The sequence below is a fragment of the Pseudoliparis swirei genome, chromosome 24, assembly GCF_029220125.1.
Source record: "Pseudoliparis swirei isolate HS2019 ecotype Mariana Trench chromosome 24, NWPU_hadal_v1, whole genome shotgun sequence".
Lineage (NCBI taxonomy): Eukaryota > Metazoa > Chordata > Actinopteri > Perciformes > Liparidae > Pseudoliparis > Pseudoliparis swirei.
In genome coordinates, this window is record NC_079411.1 from 30,136,227 (window position 1) to 30,157,743 (window position 21,517).

General features: G+C 51.5%; 1 protein-coding gene across 2 annotated transcripts in view; it reads left to right on the forward strand.

Annotated features, from left to right (window-relative positions):
- The first annotated feature begins 41 nt into the window (after positions 1-41).
- The window catches only part of ctnna2 (catenin (cadherin-associated protein), alpha 2), a 161,490-nt gene continuing 140,014 nt past the window's right edge, over positions 42-21,517 (forward strand). Inside the window, exons 1-2 of one of the 2 annotated variants that reach the window (XM_056410225.1) lie at positions 165-239; positions 2,844-2,947. In XM_056410225.1, coding sequence (XP_056266200.1) covers positions 2,921-2,947 — 27 coding nt within the window. In that variant the 5' untranslated portion in view covers positions 165-239; positions 2,844-2,920. Of the gene's footprint in view, positions 240-2,843; positions 2,948-21,517 lie in introns of both variants that reach the window. The other variant, XM_056410226.1, reaches the window with a different exon arrangement.

Consider the following 21,517-nt stretch of genomic DNA (forward strand, 5'->3'; position numbering starts at 1 on the left):
CAGGTGTCTGACCTTGTCGTCTCCTCGCCCTCCAGAACAAGATCGTCCTCGACCCGCTGACCTTCAGCGAGGCCCGGTTCCGGCCCTCCCTGGAGGAGCGCCTGGAGAGCATCATCAGCGGCGCCGCCCTGATGGCCGACTCGTCCTGCACGCGCGACGACCGCCGCGAGCGCATCGTGGCCGAGTGCAACGCCGTGCGGCAGGCGCTGCAGGACCTGCTGAGCGAGTACATGAACAACGTGAGTACTTCCTGCTTCCTGCTTCCTGCGTTCTGGTTCTGCTGGAGGAAGCCGGCCCGGTTCGGCCCGGGTCACTCCTCTTTGTCCTGAGACCCGAGAGCAGGCGGGAGCAGCTGCTGACGCTCTGTGACGTCTTCATGCTTCAGGTCCTCTGGCTGTCGGTACCTTCAGGTCTCCGTTGTCATGGAAACGAGAGGCTTCACGCTCGTGGTGATGCAGACGTCTGCACGCCGCTCTGCAGGTTTAACTGAGTGAACAATGAGTCTGGCCGGGTGATGGATCACTGCGCTCTGCAGAGCCGTGACACAGAGCAACAGGCGACGCTCCAAACAACACCAGCAGAGCTCCTATTGGTCCAATGCTCACCAGCTGGGGGTGGGGCTTATTGTTGAGAACACACACACACACAGACAGACAGACACACACAGACACACACAGACACACACACACAGACAGACACACACACATCAACACACACACACAGACATCAACACACAGACATCAACACACACACACACATCAACACACACACATCAACACACACACACAGACATCAACACACACACACACACATCAACACACACACATCAACACACACACACACACACACATCAACACACACACATCAACACACACACACACACACACATCAACACACACACATCAACACACACACACACACATCAACACACACACATCAACACACAGACATCAACACACACACACACACACACACACACCCACAGGGTGCTGGCGGGTGATGAATGAGGCTCAGGTGACAGGTGGATGTCAGTCCCTGTCCTTGTGTGCTGCTCTGTGATTGGTGCTGAGTCATCAGGAGCTGATTTAGTAACGGCCGCTCGGACAGGCCGATCAATCGATCGATCGGAGGAGTGATGCATTACCGGCTCGGTGAGCGAGCCGAGCACAGAAGCCTGGGCAGGTGAGCAGAGAGGATTCAGGGACCGGGGGCCTCCAGGGGCCTCCTGCTGAGCATCGGGGACCGGGGCCTCCAGGGGCCTCCTGCTGAGCCTCGGGGACCGGGGCCTCCAGGTGCCTCCTGCTGAGCCTCGGGGACCGGGGCCTCCAGGTGCCTCCTGCTGAGCCTTGGGGACCGGGGGCCTCCTGCTGAGCCTCGGGGACCGGGGCCTCCAGGGGCCTCCTGCTGAGCCTCGGGGACCGGGGCCTCCAGGTGCCTCCTGCTGAGCCTTGGGGACCGGGGGCCTCCAGGGGCCTCCTGCTGAGCCTCGGGGACCGGGGCCTCCAGGGGCCTCCTGCTGAGCCTCGGGTCACACAGACACCTCCTCCTCACCTGCAGAGGATAGCCCTGATTGGCTGAGGGGGGAGGGGGAGGGTGGGCCTGATTGGCTCTGGCCCAGGGGACCAGGTGCATGGCCTCAGTGTGACCGTGGTAACAGATGAGGGTCTGAGGATTATGGAGCTCTATGCACTCCATACTGGCCTTCCTGTCCAGACCTGAGTCACACACACACTCACACACACACACTCACACACACACTCACACGCACACACGCACACACACACACACACACTCACACACACACACAGCACACGCACACGCACACACGCACACGCTCACACACACTCACACACACACATACACACGCACACAGGCAGATACCATTATTATTCCATATTTCAGTCTGACCCCCGTCTTGTTGTCCATCACTTCCTCTTCTCCTCTTCCTCTTCTCCTCTTCCTCTCTTCCTGCCTCTCCGTGGTGTGAAGTCATGTATGACCAACAGAAATAGAGCGTGTGACGAGTACCAGCACACGCGTGTGAGCAGAGCCAGAGGACACGTGTGTGTGTGTGTGTCATGAGCCGTTGGAGGGTTAACCTCACCAGTGCCACAGCGGCTGCACAGTGGGCGGGGCCTACACACCAGAGCTCTGCACAGTGGGCGGGGCCTACACACCAGAGCTCTGCACAGTGGGCGGGGCCTACACACCAGAGCTCTGCACAGTGGGCGGGGCCTACACACCAGAGCTCTGCACAGTGGGCGGGGCCTACACACCAGAGCTCTGCACAGTGGGCGGGGCCTACACACCAGAGCTCTGCACAGTGGGCGGGGCCTACACACCAGAGCTCTGCACAGTGGGCGGGGCCTACACACCAGAGCTCTGCACAGTGGGCGGGGCCTACACACCAGAGCTCTGCACAGTGGGCGGGGCCTACACACCAGAGCTCTCTGGCTGCTGTGAAATTGAAACCGTCCCTCCAGGAAATGTACACATTTGCAATCTCAGACCTTTTTTTACAACCCACAGTTAATCACACATTGCAGAGGTTTGGAGTTTCTATAAATCAAATCACAGTTTCTGCAGTTTTCACGAACAGTTTCCCCTCAGTCTTCTAGAATAATCTCATATTCACATTTATCAGAAGTTTTCAGCTCCTGATTTTTACCACATCTTGTTCCAGATTTGACATGATGACGTCACATGTTTGACATTCAGACTGTTGGACCGTTGAGACACGAGGCGGCGGCCAGACGAGGGGAAACGAGCTGAATGTTAAAGTGTCGTTGAAGAGTTTCTGAATCCTGACTCGGCACTTTCTGCTCTCGTTTACTGCGTTCCAGCTTCTATGATCCTGTCAACACGGCAGCAGCAGCCAGAGCTCCACTTCCTCTCAACATGTTAGAACCGTCTGAGCTGCATGTCCCAAAGGTCACGAGGAAAGGAGGTGAGGCAAGGGTCAGAGGCAGATGGCGGGTCAGGGAGAAGCTGATAACTGGTGAATGTCTCTAAGAGGACGTTCTCATTGAAGCTCCTCCCTCCTCAGAGGAGACTCCTCCCCTCATCTCCTCAGTTGCAGCTTCATTAGCGACGTGATGTAATCGTGAAGTGAAGCATTTGTGTTATTTCTTACTTTGTTGTGCTTATTCGCTCCGGGTGAAATGAATAAGTCTAACCGTCTTAATGTGGAAATCATGCACAATTAAACAATCAATGATTAGCCCGACTCTAAGCCGGATGAGGAGGCTCCTCGGGGCTGGGTCTGCTCCTCCTGCTCCTCTCTGAGACGGAGGAGGAGAACCAGACACTTGATTCATGAACATTGATTTTGTTCTGAGTTCAGTGATTCATGTGTTTTAATCCCTGATGTTGCCGCTCCGTTAGAGAGGCCTCCACCTCGAGCTGCTGCTGCGGCCTCCAGGCTTTACGCAGAGAGTGTGTGTGTGTGTGTATGTGTGTGTGTGTGTGTCTGTGTGTGTGTGTGTCTGTGTCTGTGTGTGTATGTGTCTATGTGTATGTGTGTGTGTCTGTGTGTGTGTGTGTGAGTGTGTGTCTGTGTGTGTCTGTGTGTGTGTGTGTGTTGCTGAATGTTTCTTGATGAGCAGCTTGTGGGTTCAGTGGAACCAGCAGGCTGTAGGGAGCCGGTCCTCCTGCTCCGTGAACATGCTCCCCGTGTGGCTCAGAGCGGTACTGCACTAACACAAGACCACAGTCATCAACCTGGAGGAAGCTCCAGGAACAGGAGGAGGACTGTTGACAGGGTGTGTGGAGCGTTGTGTCTTTGCCTCTTTGGGGGTTTAAGGATTCATTCAAACACAACGTAGCGTACTCCTACTCGTGGAGCTAGACGTGGCGTGCTCAGGGTGCTCGTGGAGCTAGACATGGCGTGCTCAGGGTGCTGGTGGAGGTAGACGTGGCGTGCTCAGGGTGCTCCTGGAGGTAGACGTGGCGTGCTCAGGGTGCTGGTGGAGGTAGACGTGGCGTGCTCAGGGTGCTGGTGGAGGTAGACGTGGCGTGCTCAGGGTGCTGGTGGAGCTAGACGTGGCGTGCTCAGGGTGCTGGTGGAGGTAGACGTGGCGTGCTCAGGGTGCTCGTGGAGGTAGACGTGGCGTGCTCAGGGTGCTGGTGGAGGTAGACGTGGCGTGCTCAGGGTGCTGGTGGAGCTAGACGTGGCGTGCTCAGGGTGCTGGTGGAGGTAGACGTGGCGTGCTCAGGGTGCTGGTGGAGGTAGACGTGGCGTGCTCAGGGTGCTGGTGGAGGTAGACGTGGCGTGCTTAGGGTGCTGGTGGAGGTAGACGTGGCGTGCTCAGGGTGCTGGTGGAGGTAGACGTGGCGTGCTTAGGGTGCTGGTGGAGGTAGACGTGGCGTGCTCAGGGTGCTGGTGGAGGTAGACGTGGCGTGCTCAGGGTGCTGGTGGAGCTAGACGTGGCGTGCTTGGGTGCTGGTGGAGGTAGACGTGGCGTGCTCAGGGTGCTGGTGGAGGTAGACGTGGCGTGCTCAGGGTGCTGGTGGAGCTAGACGTGGCGTGCTTAGGGTGCTCGTGGAGGTAGACGTGGCGTGCTCAGGGTGCTCGTGGAGGTAGACGTGGCGTGCTCAGGGTGCTGGTGGAGGTAGACGTGGCGTGCTCAGGGTGCCCCTGGAGGTAGACGTGGCGTGCTCAGGGTGCTCGTGGAGGTAGACGTGGCGTGCTCAGGGTGCTCGTGGAAGTAGACGTGGCGTGCTCAGGGTGCTGGTGGAGGTAGACGTGGCGTGCTCAGGGTGCTCGTGGAGGTAGACGTGGCGTGCTCAGGGTGCTGGTGGAGGTAGACGTGGCGTGCTCAGGGTGCTCGTGGAGGTAGACGTGGCGTGCTCAGGGTGCTGGTGGAGGTAGACGTGGCGTGCTCAGGGTGCTCGTGGAGCTAGACGTGGCGTGCTCAGGGTGCTCGTGGAGGTAGACGTGGCGTGCTCAGGGTGCTCGTGGAGGTAGATGTGGCGTGCTCAGGGTGCTGGTGGAGGTAGACGTGGCGTGCTCAGGGTGCTCGTGGAGGTAGACGTGGCGTGCTCAGGGTGCTGGTGGAGGTAGACGTGGCGTGCTCAGGGTGCTCCTGGAGGTAGACGTGGCGTGCTCAGGGTGCTGGTGGAGCTAGACGTGGCGTGCTCAGGGTGCTGGTGGAGCTAGACGTGGCGTGCTCAGGGTGCTGGTGGAGGTAGACGTGGCGTGCTCAGGGTGCTGGTGGAGGTAGACGTGGCGTGCTCAGGGTGCTGGTGGAGGTAGACGTGGCGTGCTCAGGGTGCTGGTGGAGGTAGACGTGGCGTGCTCAGGGTGCTCCTGGAGGTAGACGTGGCGTGCTCAGGGTGCTGGTGGAGCTAGACGTGGCGTGCTCAGGGTGCTGGTGGAGGTAGACGTGGCGTGCTCAGGGTGCTGGTGGAGGTAGACGTGGCGTGCTCAGGGTGCTCCTGGAGGTAGACGTGGCGTGCTCAGGGTGCTGGTGGAGCTAGACGTGGCGTGCTCAGGGTGCTCCTGGAGGTAGACGTGGCGTGCTCAGGGTGCTGGTGGAGCTAGACGTGGCGTGCTCAGGGTGCTCGTGGAGCTAGACGTGGCGTGCATCATGTCTGATGCTCATCAGTCCTTCTCATCTCCCTCAGTGTGATGGTTGTTTGATCAGCCTCTTCCTGGTCGTGTGGCTGAGTGGCTCCTGATTGGTTGTCCTCGCTGTGTGAAGCCTTTGATCTCTCTTGTTCCTCGTCTTCATGCCCCCTCATGCTACCTGAGCCTTCAGTTTCTGTCTCCATGGGTAATAAATGATGTTCCTCTGTGAGCTCCATGACGACGACTACAGGAACACAAGGTGCTCCTCAAACACTCACCATGTGTTAGAAAGTTGATCTAAAATAAAGTAAAATCAAGAATCACTTTTAAAATTCTTCTCTTAACCTACAAAGCCTTGATTGGTGATGCTCCATCATATCTTAAGGAGCTTGTCGTACCATATTGCCCCACTAGAGAGCTACGCTCACTAAATGCGGGACTACTTGTAGTTCCTAGAGTCTTAAAAAGTAGAATGGGAGCCAGAGCCTTTAGTTATCAAGCTCCTCTTTTATGGAACCAGCTTCCAATTTCAGTCCGGGAGGCAGACACAGTCACCTCGTTTAAGAGTAGACTTAAGACCTTCCTCTTTGACAGAGCTTATAGTTAGGGCTGAATCAGGTTTGCCCTGGTCCAGCCCCTTGATATGCTGCTATAGGCTTATAGCTGCCGGGGACGTTTTAGGATGCACTGAGTACCTATCTCCTCTTTTTCTCTCCTTAAGGATGAATTTTCATCTCTCAATCACACGTTACTAACTCTGCTTTCTCCCGAAGTCCTTTTGACTTCACGCCTCATGGGGTCATCGGACCCTATGAGACGGCATAGATCCTATCTGCCTGATGGATCGTCTGGGTCGGAATTCCTGCTCATGACTACGCCACTGTCCTGTTGAGACTCCCCTCCTCCTCCCCACCGCCATCTGCCTGATGGATCGTGGAGGTCTCCATCGTGGAATATGCCTACTATGAACTATTCATACACTCTGTCATATTCATTGAATGTATTTTAACTCTAAATCTGTCCTTCTGTACACATTACATCTATTGCATCTGTCCATCCTAGGAGAGGGATCCTCCTCTGTTGCTCTCCTGCAGGTTTCTTCCCTTTTTTTCCCCCCTGAAGGGTTATTTGGGAGTTTTTCCTGGTCCGATGTGAGGTTTTGGGGCAGGGATGTCTATGTGTACAGATTGTAAAGCACTCCGAGACAAATTTGTAATTTGTGAAATTGGGCTATACAAATAAACTGAATTGAATTGAATTGAATCTGGATTTAGCACATTTGTAATTGGTGAAAATGGGCTCTACAAATGAAGTGACTTGATGTCCAGACCGGATCAGTCCCAGGTTTACCTTTCAATGAACAATGTGAAGGTATGAGGAACTCCACCTTCTCCTGGCTTTCTTTCCATGTCTTTAGTGCATGTTACAGCTTTCATTTGACAGTTTCAGCCCAACTCCGTCATTGCAGAAGCAAAGCCCCCCCCCCCCCCCCCGTTAGCACCGTCTGCATCGTCCTTGCGTTGAGGCGCCGGCTCACAGAGCCAGACTCCGGTGTGAATCCTCATCTCTGCAGAACTCATATTCTGTAAGATGGCGGCGCGCACGGACGCAGCGGCCCCTCTCTGTCCTGACCATTTGGTGTTTTGTTCTGTTTCTAAATGTTTGTGCAAAAGTTCGTCCAAAAATTGTTCGTCTTCGCCTCGTCTGTCTACGTCGGAACCCAAATATAGTCGCCAGGTTCTGTTAACCATCGGCAGGACCAAACTACACGGCACTCTGGACGCTGAACAAGCGGAAACACTCGCGGAGCACGGATTACTTCGCCGGCCTGCGACCACACCGACCACACCGGACTCGACTGCCACTCCTCCCCCAGAAAGGAGGCGCCGCAAGCGTTGTGAGAGGAAGCAGAAGAGGGGTAAACGCGGAGGAACCCGAGCTAGGCTAGCAGCTAGGCCAACTCGTCCAGCCATACCATCCATTATCATGGCTAATGTGCGATCCTTGGACAATAAAATGGACCACATTAGACTGCTGCAGACGGAGCAGCGAGACGTGAGGAACTGCTGTGTGCTTATCTTCACGGAAACATGGCTAAACGACAACATCCCCGACTCTGCTGTGAGACTGGAGCAGCTAACATGCTACCGAGCGGACAGAGCCCTCGCTGATGGAGGGAAAACTCGGGGCGGGGTATGTGTTTACATCCGGGACGCATGGTGCCGGGACGCTGCCGTGGTATGTAGACACTGCTCACCACTGGCGGAGTTTATGATCGTAAGGTGCCGTCCTTTTTATCTGCCGAGGGAATTCACGGCGATTCTGCTAGTCGCTGTTTACATCCCCCCGACCTCCAACAACAGTGACAGAAATGCGGCACTTTGTGAACTGTATCAGGCCATCAGCGAACAACAGACGGCTCACCCAGACGGCTTCACCATCGTTGCTGGAGATTTCAACCATGCAAACCTTAAGACTGTCCTTCCCAAACTACACCAGCATGTTGATTTCCCTACAAGAGGAGACAACATTTTGGATCTGGTCTACACAACCCACAAAGGAGCGTACAAGGCCTCCCCCCTCCCCCACATAGGTCTCTCTGACCACATCACCGTCATGCTAATGCCAGCATACAGACCCAGAGTGAAAGCCTCCAGACCGGTTCTGAAGCAGGTACGGTGTGGCCAGAGGGGCCTCCTGCGCTCTCCAAGACTGCTTTGACTCAACAGACTGGGGAATGTTTAAACAGGCAGCCACATACAACGACCACACAGACATTGGGGAGTACACAGACACTGTTACTTCTTACATTAGCAAGTGCATTGATGATGTGACCCATGTAAAGACCATCACCACTCGGGCTAACCAGAAGCCGTGGCTAACAGGGGAAGTCCATCGCCTGCTGAGGACTAGAAATAGGGTCTTCAGAGCTGGGGACGAAACGGACCTGAAAACAGCGAGAGCCAACCTGTCCCACGGCATCAGGAAAGCAAAAAAGATAACCCGGCACTTTAAAGACAGCAGAGACACACGCAGCCTGTGGCGGGGCATTCAGACCATCACAGACTATAAACCCACGCCACAGAACTGCGACAGCAACATCTCTCTGCTAAACAACCTCAACAGCTTCTTTGCCCGGTTTGAAGCACAGAACAGCACTCGTCCACACAAGACTCCGCCCCCTCCCCACGATCAGGTTCTGTGCCTGTCTGCTGCCAGCGTGAAGAGGACTCTCTCGTCCATCAACACCCACAAGGCAACAGGTCCAGACAACATCTCTGGTCGTGTGCTGAAGGACTGCAGAGGAGCTTAAGGACGTCTTCACGGATGTCTTTAATACTTCTCTGAGACAAGCTGTTGTTCCATCATGCTTCAAGGTAACCACCATCATACCTGTGCCAAAGAAATCCACTCCGTCCTGCTTCAACGACTATCGTCCAGTGGCACTGACCCCATAATCATGAAGTGCTTTGAACGACTAGTAATGTCGCATATCAAATCCATTCTCCCCCCCACTCTGGACCCTTTCCAGTTTGCATACCGGGCCAAACGGTCCACGGAGGATGCAATCTGCTCTGCTCTCCACCCAGCCCTCACCCACCTGGACAAAAAGACTCCTATGTAAGAATGCTGTTCATAGACTTTAGCTCAGCATTCAACACAATCATCCCACAACAACTAATCTGCAAACTTGACCAGCTGGGGCTCAACACCTCGCTGTGTAACTGGCTGCTGGACTTCCTGAGTGAGAGGCCACAAGCAGTACGTGTCGGCAACAACACCTCGAGCAGCATCACACTCAGCACAGGGGCCCCTCAGGGCTGTGTGCTCAGTCCCCTGCTCTTCACCTTGCTGACTCACGACTGCAAAACCAGCTACAGCACCAATCACATGGTCAAGTTTGCAGACGACACAACATTGATAGGTCTCATCACCAAGGATGACGAGACCCTCTACAGGAGGGAGGTCAACCTTCTGACCACGTGGTGCGGAGCCAACAACCTCCTGCTCAACAACAGCAAGACCAAAGAGATCGTTGTTGACTTCCGGAAAGGCCACACCCATCACCCACCACTGACCATCAACGGTGCGGACATTGAGCAGGTCAGCAGCACCAAATTCCTGGGGTGGAAATCAGTGAGGACCTCTCGTGGACAGCCAACACTACATCGCTGGCAAAGAAAGCACAGAGGCGCCTCTACTTCCTCCGGAAACTGAGGAAAGCAGGGGGCCCCCCATCCATCATGTGCACCTTCTACCGCGGCACCATGGAGAGCATCCTGACCAACTGCATCACTGTGTGGGGCGGAAGCTGCACAGACCACAGCAGGAACGCCCTGCAGCGCATAGTGAAGGCAGCTGGAAGGATCATGGGTGCCTCACTCCCCCCCCTCCCATCCCTGCAGGACATATACAACACCCGCCTCACCCGCAAAGCGACCTCGATTGTGAGTGACCCCTGCCACCCCTCACACGGTCTCTTCAGCCTCCTGCCCTCTGGGAGGAGATACTCACACCGCCAGGCTGTCCAACAGCTTCATCCACCAGGCGGTCAGGAAGCTGAACTCTCTCCCCATCCTCCCACTCCGTCCTCTTTCAGACTCGCATGTCTGAATGCTGCTAGCACAATTTATGTTGTCTATATGTTTACATGTTTCTTACTATTTTTGCACTTTATGTTGTCTATGCACTTTATGTTGTCTATATGTTCACATGTTTTTTACTATTTTTGCACTCTATGTTGTCTATATGTTGCACAATTCACTTTATGTTGGACAGAAGAGAAACGCAATTTCGATCTTCTGTATGTTTGCACATATGGAAAATTGACAAATAAAACTGACTTTGACTTTGACTTTTGACTTTGACTCTGTGTGCAGAACACTTTCATCCTCAGCCGATGAAGTTCATCAACAGCAGATACCGAGAGACTAAGTTCAATTCCCAGAAGTAAAACGTCATATTTCATTGTTACTGGCAGTCTGTGGGAACCGGCCTCTGTTCTGCCTCTGTTCTGCCTCGGTTCTGTATCTGTTCTGCCTCTGTTCTGTATCTGTTCTGTCTCTGTTCTGCCTCTGTTCTGTCTCTGTTCTGCCTCTGTTCTGTCTCTGTTCTGTCTCTGTTCTGCCTCTGTTCTGCCACTGTTCTGCCTCTGTTCTGTATCTGTTCTGCCTCTGTTCTGTCTCTGTTCTGCCTCTGTTCTGTATCTGTTCTGTCTCTGTTCCGGCCTCTGATCCGGTCTCTTTTCCGGCCTCTGTTCTGTCTCTGATCCGGCCTCTGTTCCGGCCTCTGTTCTGTCTCTGTTCCGGCCTCTGATCCGGTCTCTGTTCCGGCCTCTGTTCCGTCTCTGTTCCGGTCTCTGATCCGGCCTCTGTTCTCTCTGTTCTGTCTCTGTTCCGGCCTCTGTTCTGTCTCTGATCCGGCCTCTGATCTGTCTCTGTTTTGTCTCTGATCCGGCCTCTGATCCGGTCTCTGTTCCGGCCTCTGTTCTGTCTCTGATCCGGCCTCTGCTCCGGCCTCTGGTCTCGTACATCATGCTAACCCAGGGGTGGGCAAACTTTTTGACTCGCGGGCCACATTCGGTTCTAAAATGTGACAGAGGGGCCGGGCCAGGAGCATTTGGACACGCAATGTAATTTATTAAACCTGGAGATTGCGTCTGTTTTTTATACATTTCAATTTAAGGTGCAAAGTTAAAGTAATCAACATTTACTGGAAAGAGATCAATGGAATCACTTTCAACATTCAAAACAAAGTATTACCCAACGAAATACTCAAACTCAATAATTTCTAATTGTTTTAAACCCCGCAAAATAATAGACAGATTGTCCTGAGAGATAGACTGTATTAAATATCCTGCCTGCAGCAGAAACTAGAAAGGGGTCTTTAAATTGAGGGCGATGTGCGGCGTCATCTGGTCAGCATGTGTATGAACCCGTCACAAACAGACTAACAGCGCTTTACTCGAGAAAATATGACCCTAAAGCTGACAATTGAAGTTCGATTTTTAAAAATTCTTCATATCTCTTCTGAAAACACACCTTTACTCATGTAGACAAACTGTTTTGGTGTTTGAAATTGGTTTACCAAAGGTCATAGGTTCACAAAAGCAGTGAAATATCTGAATACAATGCTAGATACATGTACTTGCACCTGTCCATCCTGGAGAGGGATCCTCCTCTGTTCTCTCCTTGAGGGTTCTTCCCTTTTTCCCCCTGAAGGGTTATTTTTGAGTTTTTCCTGATCCGATGTGATGTCAAAGGTCAGGGATATCTATATGTACAGATTGTAAAGCACTCCAAAACCAATTTGTAATTTGTGAAATTGGGCTCCACAAATAAACTGAATTGAATTAAATAAAGAAAACCACATTTTGTATGACCGTTTTGAGTAAAAATGATGTGGTCTGTCACACATTCACCAAAATGGTAAAGATGGGACTGAGAAATTACTTCATATTGCAGATAAAGTTTCATGGGGTGTGTGCAAATAAAACATGACCATTAGATTTTTTTTATTTTTATAAATATGTATTGTACATAAAATAAAAATAATTCTACATTATATACATGTTGAGAAATAGAAAACAGAACACAACTATTGACAGACTATTTACAATATGGCTTCACTATAATAACATCATGTCATCGTGTCACGAGACCTCTGCTGGCCGGGCAGGCGGAGCTGCAGGCTGCGCTGCAGGCGCTGGTGAATCCTCTCTGTAAAATACAAGACTAGTCAGCACCGCGCACAAGTTACGGACACCGGGACGGACACCGTGACACGTAACGTGTAGTAAAGACTCTTACCCGGTCCAAGTGGCCCTCTTCTGGCTGCGTGTTCCTCCTCGTGGCTCTGCAGCTGCTCCAGGCTCCGCGCTGCTCGGCAAAATCACTGCGGCTGTTCACCTGTGTGGTGGGCGGGTCCTTTGTGATTTACTGAGTGCTCATTGGTTGTATTTTTCGAAAAATGTTGACAGACAAACGGATTGACAAATCACGGTGAAGGGTTTCGTGTGACGAGTTCTTTCCGCGCCAACGCACACCGGAAGTAAACAAAATTGCGATTTGGACAAGTTCGGCGGGCCGGATTAAAAAGCCTAACGGGCCGGATGTGGCCCGCGGGCCGTAGTTTGCCCATGTCTGTGCTAACCCCACAGTGGAGGCAGAATGCCGTTGCTTCATCAGTGGCGATGGATCTCCCGGTCGCCACTCGGGGAGCTGCTGTGTGTTTGAAGCTCCTCCTGCAGCCGTGTGCAGCCTAACAACAGCGTTCACCAGAGATGACTCACATGAAGTTCAGCAAACAGACTCTCATCCTCACTTGAGCTGCGTGACGGATCAGCTGTGAGTCCAGAGGGGCTGTTTAGAGGCAGCGTGGAGTGTTTCTACCAGCATGAGGAACGATGTCTGTGAGTCCTTCTGCTGAGCATCCTTCAGTCCAGTACGTTGGGCTGCATTGTTCCTCTCACATCACACCATGTGGAACGTTACTGAATGGAGCTCATTGTGTTTAACACATGCCATCCCATAATATGAAGCCCTGCAGTCTGCTGTGGAATGAACCCTGAAACGGACTCAGTCACACTCGTATTATTGTTATCTTCATATTCCTGTTTCACAATGCTTAACTTATTGTGTTTTGCAGCTGTGATATTTTTTGGTTCCTGAGTAAAAACAAACCAACAACACGAGGCGCCATGAGTCGTAGCGCAAAGCTAACGGGTAGTCGTAGCGCTAAGCTCACGAGTAGTCGTAGCGCTAAGCTAACGAGTAGAAGGACTGTGGTGAACATGCCGGTTCCTTTCATCCAGCGATGGCGCCCCTGCTCCTCAGGAGCATGCAGCCATGTTGTCTCTCTTGTGTCTCCACATTCGTTTCTCATGAACCCAGCGTGTTTCACACGCTTTGTTTCCCTCCTCGTTACAATGAAGATGCGATCGCTCGGCGCAGAGAGGAGAGACTACATATTGAATTAATAGGAGGCTACATATACTGTGTGTACATGCTGATGAGTTTGTTTATTACTGTCTTTCTTCTTTGTGTCTTTCTTCTTCGTGTCTCTCTTCTTCGTGTCTCTCTTCGTGTCTTTCTTCTTAGTGTCTTTCTTCTTCGTGTCTCTTCTTCGTGTCTCTTCTTCGTGTCTCTCTTATTTGTGTCTTTCTTCGTGTCTTTCTTCTTCGTGTCTCTTATTCGTGTCTTTCTTCTTCGTGTCTCTCTTCTTCGTGTCTTCCTTCTTCGTGTCTCTTTTTCGTGTCTCTCTTCTTCGTGTCTTCCTTCTTCGTGTCTCTTTTTCGTGTCTCTCTTCTTCGTGTCTCTCTTCGTGTCTTTCTTCTTCGTGTCTCTTCTTCGTGTCTCTCTTCTTCGTGTCTCTCTTCTTCGTGTCTTTCTTCTTCGTGTCTCTTCTTCGTGTCTTTCTTCTTCGTGTCTTTCTTCTTCGTCTCTTCTTATTGTCTCTTCTTCGTGTATTTCTTCTTCGTGTCTCTCTTCTTCGTGTCTCTCTTCTTCGTGTCTTTCTTCTTCGTGTCTCTTCTTCGTGTCTTTCTTCTTTGTGTCTCTCTTCTTCGTGTCTTCTTCGTGTCTCTTCTTCGTGTCTCTCTTCTTCGTGTCTTTCTTCTTCGTGTCTCTTCTTCGTGTCTCTCTTCTTCGTGTCTTTCTTCTTCGTGTCTCTCTTCTTCGTGTCTCTCTTCTTCGTGTCTTCCTTCTTCGTGTCTCTCTTCGTGTCTTTCTTCTTCGTGTCTCTTCTTCGTGTCTCTTCGTGTCTTTCTTCTTCGTGTCTCTCTTCTTCGTGTCTCTCTTCTTCGTGTCTTTCTTCTTCGTGTCTCTCTTCTTCGTGTCTTCTTCGTGTCTTTCTTCTTCGTGTCTCTCTTCATGTCTCTTCTTCGTGTCTTTCTTCTTCGTGTCTCTTCTTCGTTTCTCTCTTCTTCGTTTCTCTCTTCTTCGTGTCTCTTCTTCGTGTCTCTCTTCTGTCGCTCATTCATTGGTTCTTCGTGGGCCGCCAATGAGAGCACATGTTGTGAAAAGAAGTGTGGGAAGGGGAGATAGTTGATTTAATAGCCCCTCTCTTGTAAGAAGACTCCCTTCGGGGCCTTATCTCTTCAGGAATGGGGCCTGGGTCTTCTCCGAAGGCCGTCCACACACCGGGGGCTTCTTCCCATGTGTGAGTGTGTGAGCGTGTGAGGGGGATAGGTGAAGGGGGGGAAAGTGAGGAGGGACAGTGTGGGCTTAAAGTGTCTAAAAGGAGAATAATGGCCCCATCTGGACCCTTGTTATCTATCCTCCCGACGAGGTAAGGACTGTGATTGCTCTTTCTAAACAATGAATACAATGAGCTCTTTCTCTAGTCATCTTCTTGGATGAGTGCAGTGCAGAGGGGGGTTTACATCAAAATTCCTTAGGTGTCACTGTTATCTTTCTTTAGATCAGCTCAGACACCAGAGTGCTCCGCTGGAGATTTTAACTTCCATTCAGTGTTTTCCATCTTACACATAATCTATATGCAAACAATACTAAGCTATGCTAAACTATAATATATATTCTTTAGAATAGAATAGAATATACACTTTTATTAATCCCCAAGGGGAAATTAGTTCTCTGCATTTAACCCATCCTTAAAATTATTAAGGAGCAGTGGGCTGCGGTGAAGCGCCCGGGAAGCAACTGGGGGTTCAGTGCCTTGCTCAAGGACACTTCGACTTGCAACTAATGGGGAGAGCGGGGATCGAACCCACAACCCTGCGGTTGCAGGACGGCCCTCTTACCCCACTGAGCTAAAGCCGCCCAGATACAGATGTTCTGTCCTCTAGAGCGAAGCCTTCACAGCCGCTGGACATCATGATGTCTGAGACAGCCCCGATGACATCATCGTCTCAGGGCTCCTCTTCCACATGTGATGAAGCTCCTTCCAGAGCCCCTCCTCTTCAGGAGTCACTGCTCATGAGGGAACTCTGGTCCCGCCTCCAGAGGTACCCAACGCTACTTAAGTTGAAGGAACAACAAGAACCACAGCTTCAGAGGGATTTCATATCGGAGAGGTTTTCTGATTTCAGGATGGTGTGCAATGTCATTACTGTGGAGTGATTGATGCAGCGTGACCCCCACTGTGACCCCACTGTGACCCCCACTGTGACCCCCACTGTTACCCCACTGTGACCCCCACTGTGACCCTATTGTGACCCCACTGTGACCCCACTGCGACCCCCACTGTGACCCCCACTGTGACCCCCAGGCATGAGAATCCCTCACCTTTCGGCGAAATTCGCCGTTTTGAAACCAAAATAGGTGACTTACGTGAATCGTGTAGATCCGAAGAGTTTTTGTTTTGGGATAGGGGGGGGTCAATTGGCCGGCCGGCGTTTATGAGATTGGAGTGGGACGCGGAGAAAGTGTGAAGTGTTGCTCTTCGCAAAAAAACATCTTTGATGGGACGTGTCGCGTCTCGGCCAATCAGCGTCAAGATGTCTTCAGCGTTTGGTGGTTTAGGTAAGCTTGAATGTTAGACGCTACTTCTGCTGCTGTCGCGCTGCACGGTGGAGCGATGCTAACAAAGTACCCGTACGTTCAGAGCGATGTGATTTAGCATATTTTTAGTCTCAATACTTCATTAAAAGAGCGATCAGAGCCGCGCTGCTCCGTGTCGAGCTGTTTGCACGCGCAGCGCAGCGCTCACAGCGAGGGGCGTTAAGTGGCGGAATTTTCGGCTTTAAAAATAAAAATAAAAAAAGATGCCAGAAGTGAAATGTTTAAGGTCAGTCTGTAAAGTTCTGTAACTCTACAGCTGCTCTTCCTGATGAACTCTGTATCCTCTGGTCAGAGACTAACGGCCTCATAGTGTATAATCATTGATCAATGCTATGATGGCTCCATGTAGTTTCATTAATATCTTGCTGTATTAATACTAATATTACTGCTATTTAAGTGTTGAAAAAGTTGGTAAAAAGTGAACCATACAGATATTTTATTTATTACTATTATAGATAAATATACCAGTATCGTATTTATGGTATACTGTTTTTATGGTATTGTATCATGATATTTATGGCAGGTATGGTATAGAAGATCGTGACAACCAGGTAGAGGCAGAACAGACTCGAGGAACAGACTCGTGGAACAGACTCGAGGAACAGACTCATGGCTCAGCAGAGCACAAGACTTGAAGACTTGTTCACGCCAACAACAACAACAAGGAAGTTGGTTCATGAATGACCATATTATACACAATATTACTATTATTATAGTATTATAGGGCCCGATCACTGACTTGGTGTCAGAATGGAGGACCTATAGATTATCATACAACGTCCAACATCGATGTTCGTGGAAGTCACCCCCCCCCCCCCCCCCGCGCGCCTATCCTCCTCACCTTTTTCACCCCTGACCCGTTTTCATGCCTGGACCCCACTGTGACCCCACTGTGACCCCACTGCATGACCCCACTGTGACCCCACTGCGACCCTATTGTGACCCCACTGAGACCCCACTGTGACCCCACTGTGACCCCCACTGCGACCCCACTGTGACCCCCACTGTGACCCCACTGTGACCCCCACTGCGACCCCCAGTGGACCCTTAAGGAATACATTGATTCCTTCAGCCTCACCTCTTTGTTCCATCCGCAAGCGTGCAGCAGCAATGAGGACTGTGTCCCTGTGTCAGTGCTGCGAGGACACCCATGGGACACCATGGGGACACCCAGGGGACAACATGGGGACACCACGGGGTCACCCAGGGGACACCATGGGGACAACATGGGGACACCACGGGGACACCATGGGGACAACATGGGGACACCACGGGGTCACCCAGGGGACACCATGGGGACACCATGGGGACACCAGGGGGAGACCCAGGGGACAACATGGGGACACCATGGGGACACCAGGGGGAGACCCAGGGGACAACATGGGGACACCAGGGGGACACCATGGGGACAACAGGGGGACAGTCGGGGACTCGTGAGCTGTCTGTCTGCAGAGGAGCCGCCTCGTCTCTCCTCTCTAAACGAGGCGCGTTGGTCCTGACATGTTTTATTTTCATGCTCCATTTACTTTTGAATATAGTTACATCTCACTTAGCAAAGAGCCCCCCCACACACACACACACACACACACACACTCACACACACACACACTCACACACACACTCACACACTCCACTGGCCTCTACTCAGGCCTCTACTCTGTTCTCTACTCTGGTCTCTACTCTGGTCTCCACTCGGGTCTCCCTCAGGTCTCTACTCTAGTCATGACTCTGGTCTCTACTCGGGTCTCTACTCGGGTCATTACTCTGGTCTCTACTCTGGTCTCTACTCGGGTCTCTACTCGGGTCATTACTCGGGTCTCTACTCGGGTCTCCCTCAGGTCCCTACTCTGGTCTCTACTCTGGTCTCTACTCTGGTCTCCACTCGGGTCTCTACTCTAGTCATTACTCTGGTCCCTACTCTAGTCATGACTCTGGTTTCTACTCTGGTCTCTACTCGGGTCTCTACACGGGTCATTACTCGGGTCTCTACTCGGGTCATTACTCGGGTCTCTACTCGGGTCTCCCTCAGGTCTCTACTCTGGTCTCCACTCGGGTCTCTACTCTAGTCATTACTCTGGTCCCTACTCGGGTCTCTACTCTGGTCTCTACTCTGGTCCCTACTCGGGTCTCCCTCAGGTCCCTACTCTGGTCCCTACTCGGGTCTCTACTCTGGTCTCTACTCTGGTCCCTACTCGGGTCTCCCTCAGGTCTCTCCTCTAGTCATTACTCTGGTCTCTACTCTGGTCTCGACTCGGGTCTCTACTCTGGTCTCTACTCTGGTCTCCACTCGGGTCTCCCTCAGGTCTCTACTCTAGTCATGACTCTGGTCTCTACTCTGGTCTCTACTCGGGTCTCTACTCTGTCTCAGTTGTCCCGTTCCTTGTGGTTGCTCACACAGGAGACGCTCCAGGCTTCTCAAGGTTTCATACATTTTGATAGTTTGTCTATTTGATTAAATCCAAAGTGGCAAAAACAGAAATCTGATTAGTATTTGCTTTTGGGCCTCCGTCCCATTTCTCATCTGTTTCTGCCACTTCTGATTTAATCCAATAAACATCGTCCAGAGACCACAGAGCCCCCGGTTAGAACTCTACGTCTATAAAGTCTCAAAGAATAACATCAAGTCACGAATACAACTTTGTCAAAGAATACCGAGACATGACATCACTTCTCTCAACATGGGTTTCAAAACATATATACATCTATATAAATATATATATCTCCACCAACACCTGATTCTCTGATCCCAGCAGTCAGATGCTGGAGGTGTTGCTCCTTTATAGAACTATTCCTGTTTCCTGGTTCTGGCCTCACACGTGAAGCCAGTTTATTACAGGGGCTGTGATGAGTGAGCCCATCACAGCCCCTCCCCCCATCATTACAGCCCATCATTATAGCCCATCCCCCCATCATCACAGCCCATCATTATAGCCCATCCCCCCATCATCACAGCCCATCATCACAACCCATCCCCCCATCATCACAGCCCATCATTATAGCCCATCCCCCCATCATCACAGCCCATCATTATAGCCCATCCCCCCATCATCACAGCCCATCATTATAGCCCCTCCCCCATCATCACAGCCCCTCCCCCATCATCACAGCCCATCATTATAGCCCATCCCCCCATCATCACAGCCCATCCCCCATCATCACAGCCCATCATTATAGCCCCTCCCCCATCATCACAGCCCATCATTATAGCCCAGCCCATCATTATAGCCCATCCCCCCATCATTACAGCCCATCATTATAGCCCATCATCACAGCCCATCATGATAGCCCATCCCCCCATCATCACAGCCCATCATTATAGCCCATCCCCCCATCATCACAGCCCATCCCCCATCATCACAGCCCATCATTATAGCCCATCCCCCCATCATCACAGCCCATCATTATAGCCCATCCCCCCATCATTACAGCCCATCATTATAGCCCATCCCCCATCATCACAGCCCATCCCCCATCATCACAGCCCATCATTATAGCCCATCCCCCATCATCACAGCCCATCATTATAGCCCATCCCCCCATCATTACAGCCCATCCCCCATCATCACAACCCATCCCCGCATCATCACAGCCCATCATTATAGCCCATCATCACAGCCCATCATTATAGCCCATCCCCCCCTCATCACAGCCCATCATTATAGCCCCTCCACCATCATCACAACCCATCATTACCCATCCCCCATCATCACAGCCCATCATTATAGCCCATCCCCACATCATCACAGCCCTTCCCCCATCATCACGGCCCCTCCCTCATCATCACAGCCCATCATTATAGCCCATCCCCCCATCATCACAGCCCATCATTATAGCCCCTCCCCCATCATCACAGCCCATCATTATAGCCCATCCCCCCATCATTACAGCCCATCATTATAGCCCATCATCACAGCCCATCATGATAGCCCATCATCACAGCCCATCATTATAGCCCATCCCCCCATCATCACAGCCCATCATCACAACCCATCCTCCCATCATCAAGCCCATCATTATAGCCCATCCCCCCATCATCATAGCCCATCCCCCCATCATTACAGCCCATCATTATAGCCCATCATCACAGCCCATTATTATAGCCCATCCCCCCATCATCACAGCCCATCATTATAGCCCATCCCCCCATCATCACAGCCCATCCCCCATCATCACAGCCCATCATTATAGCCCATCCCCCCATCATCACAGCCCATCATCACAACCCATCCCCCCATCATCACAGCCCATCATCACAGCCCATCCCCCCATCATCACAGCCCATCATTATAGCCCATCCCCCATCATCACAGCCCATCCCCATCATCACAGCCCTCCCCACCATCCCAGCCCACCATTATAGCCCATCCCCCCATCAACGCAGCCCATCCCCCATCATCACAGCCCATCCCCCGATCATCATAGCCCATCCCCCCATCATCACAGCCCATCCCCCCATCATTACAGCCCATCATTATAGCCCTTCCCCCCATCATCACAGTTATTGGCCTCCATTCATTGACTTTGATCTTTACAGCTGATCCGAGGCTGTGATTGACAGCCTTCTTTAGCTTTTGTTATTGCACACACACCTCCAGTGAGGTGTGTTGATGTGTGCAGAGTGACTCACACACATCAACACAGAGGTGTGTTGATGTGTGTGAGTCACTCTGCACACACAGAGTCCTTCTGGTCTGGACTCACAGGGTCATGCTGTCTAAGGGGTCTGGGTGGAGGGTCTTCTGGCCTTCAGTCATTGAGGCTGAGAAGTTTCCCCTCAACAGTGAAGCGTTTTAAGAAAATACCTGATAAAACCATCATTAGTTTTCCATATTCAAATTCAGAATCCCTGTTAAATATAATGAATAGCAATGTTCATGAGCACCTGTTCTCAGTGTGAGACGTGGGTCAGAATAGTCTCCTCACTACTGTAGTTACTGATATGAAGAGATCCACAACAATGCAATTATTGTTAAACTCTCATTTATTCTGGACAAAAGTCCTTGAACGCCTCTCAGAACCGCTTCAGATGGTCTCAAACTACTTTCTGTTCATTTATTTCACAACCACAAAGACACGCCGTTGTTGTTGTTGTTCATTCTTCTTCTCTAACGGAAGCAGTGATGCACTTTTTGCATTTGAGATCCGATCCTGTTGTTTTCCATCTGGACGTGTGAAGTTAATCGAGTGGAAGCTTTCCACTGAGCTGCTGATGTTCTGTTGACTCCCTGAGTCACAGCAGTCAGTCTCTACTCCAGACCTCTAGTCCTCTACTGCATAGTGGGCATCTCCTCTGCCCATGTGCAGCACACCTCTCGATTATATATGCAGGTGTGTATATATATTTCTTTATTCCAGACTCATTGGTCCATAAAACAACACACAAATACAACAACAATATATCAAATACAATACGAGGACACAGGTCCAA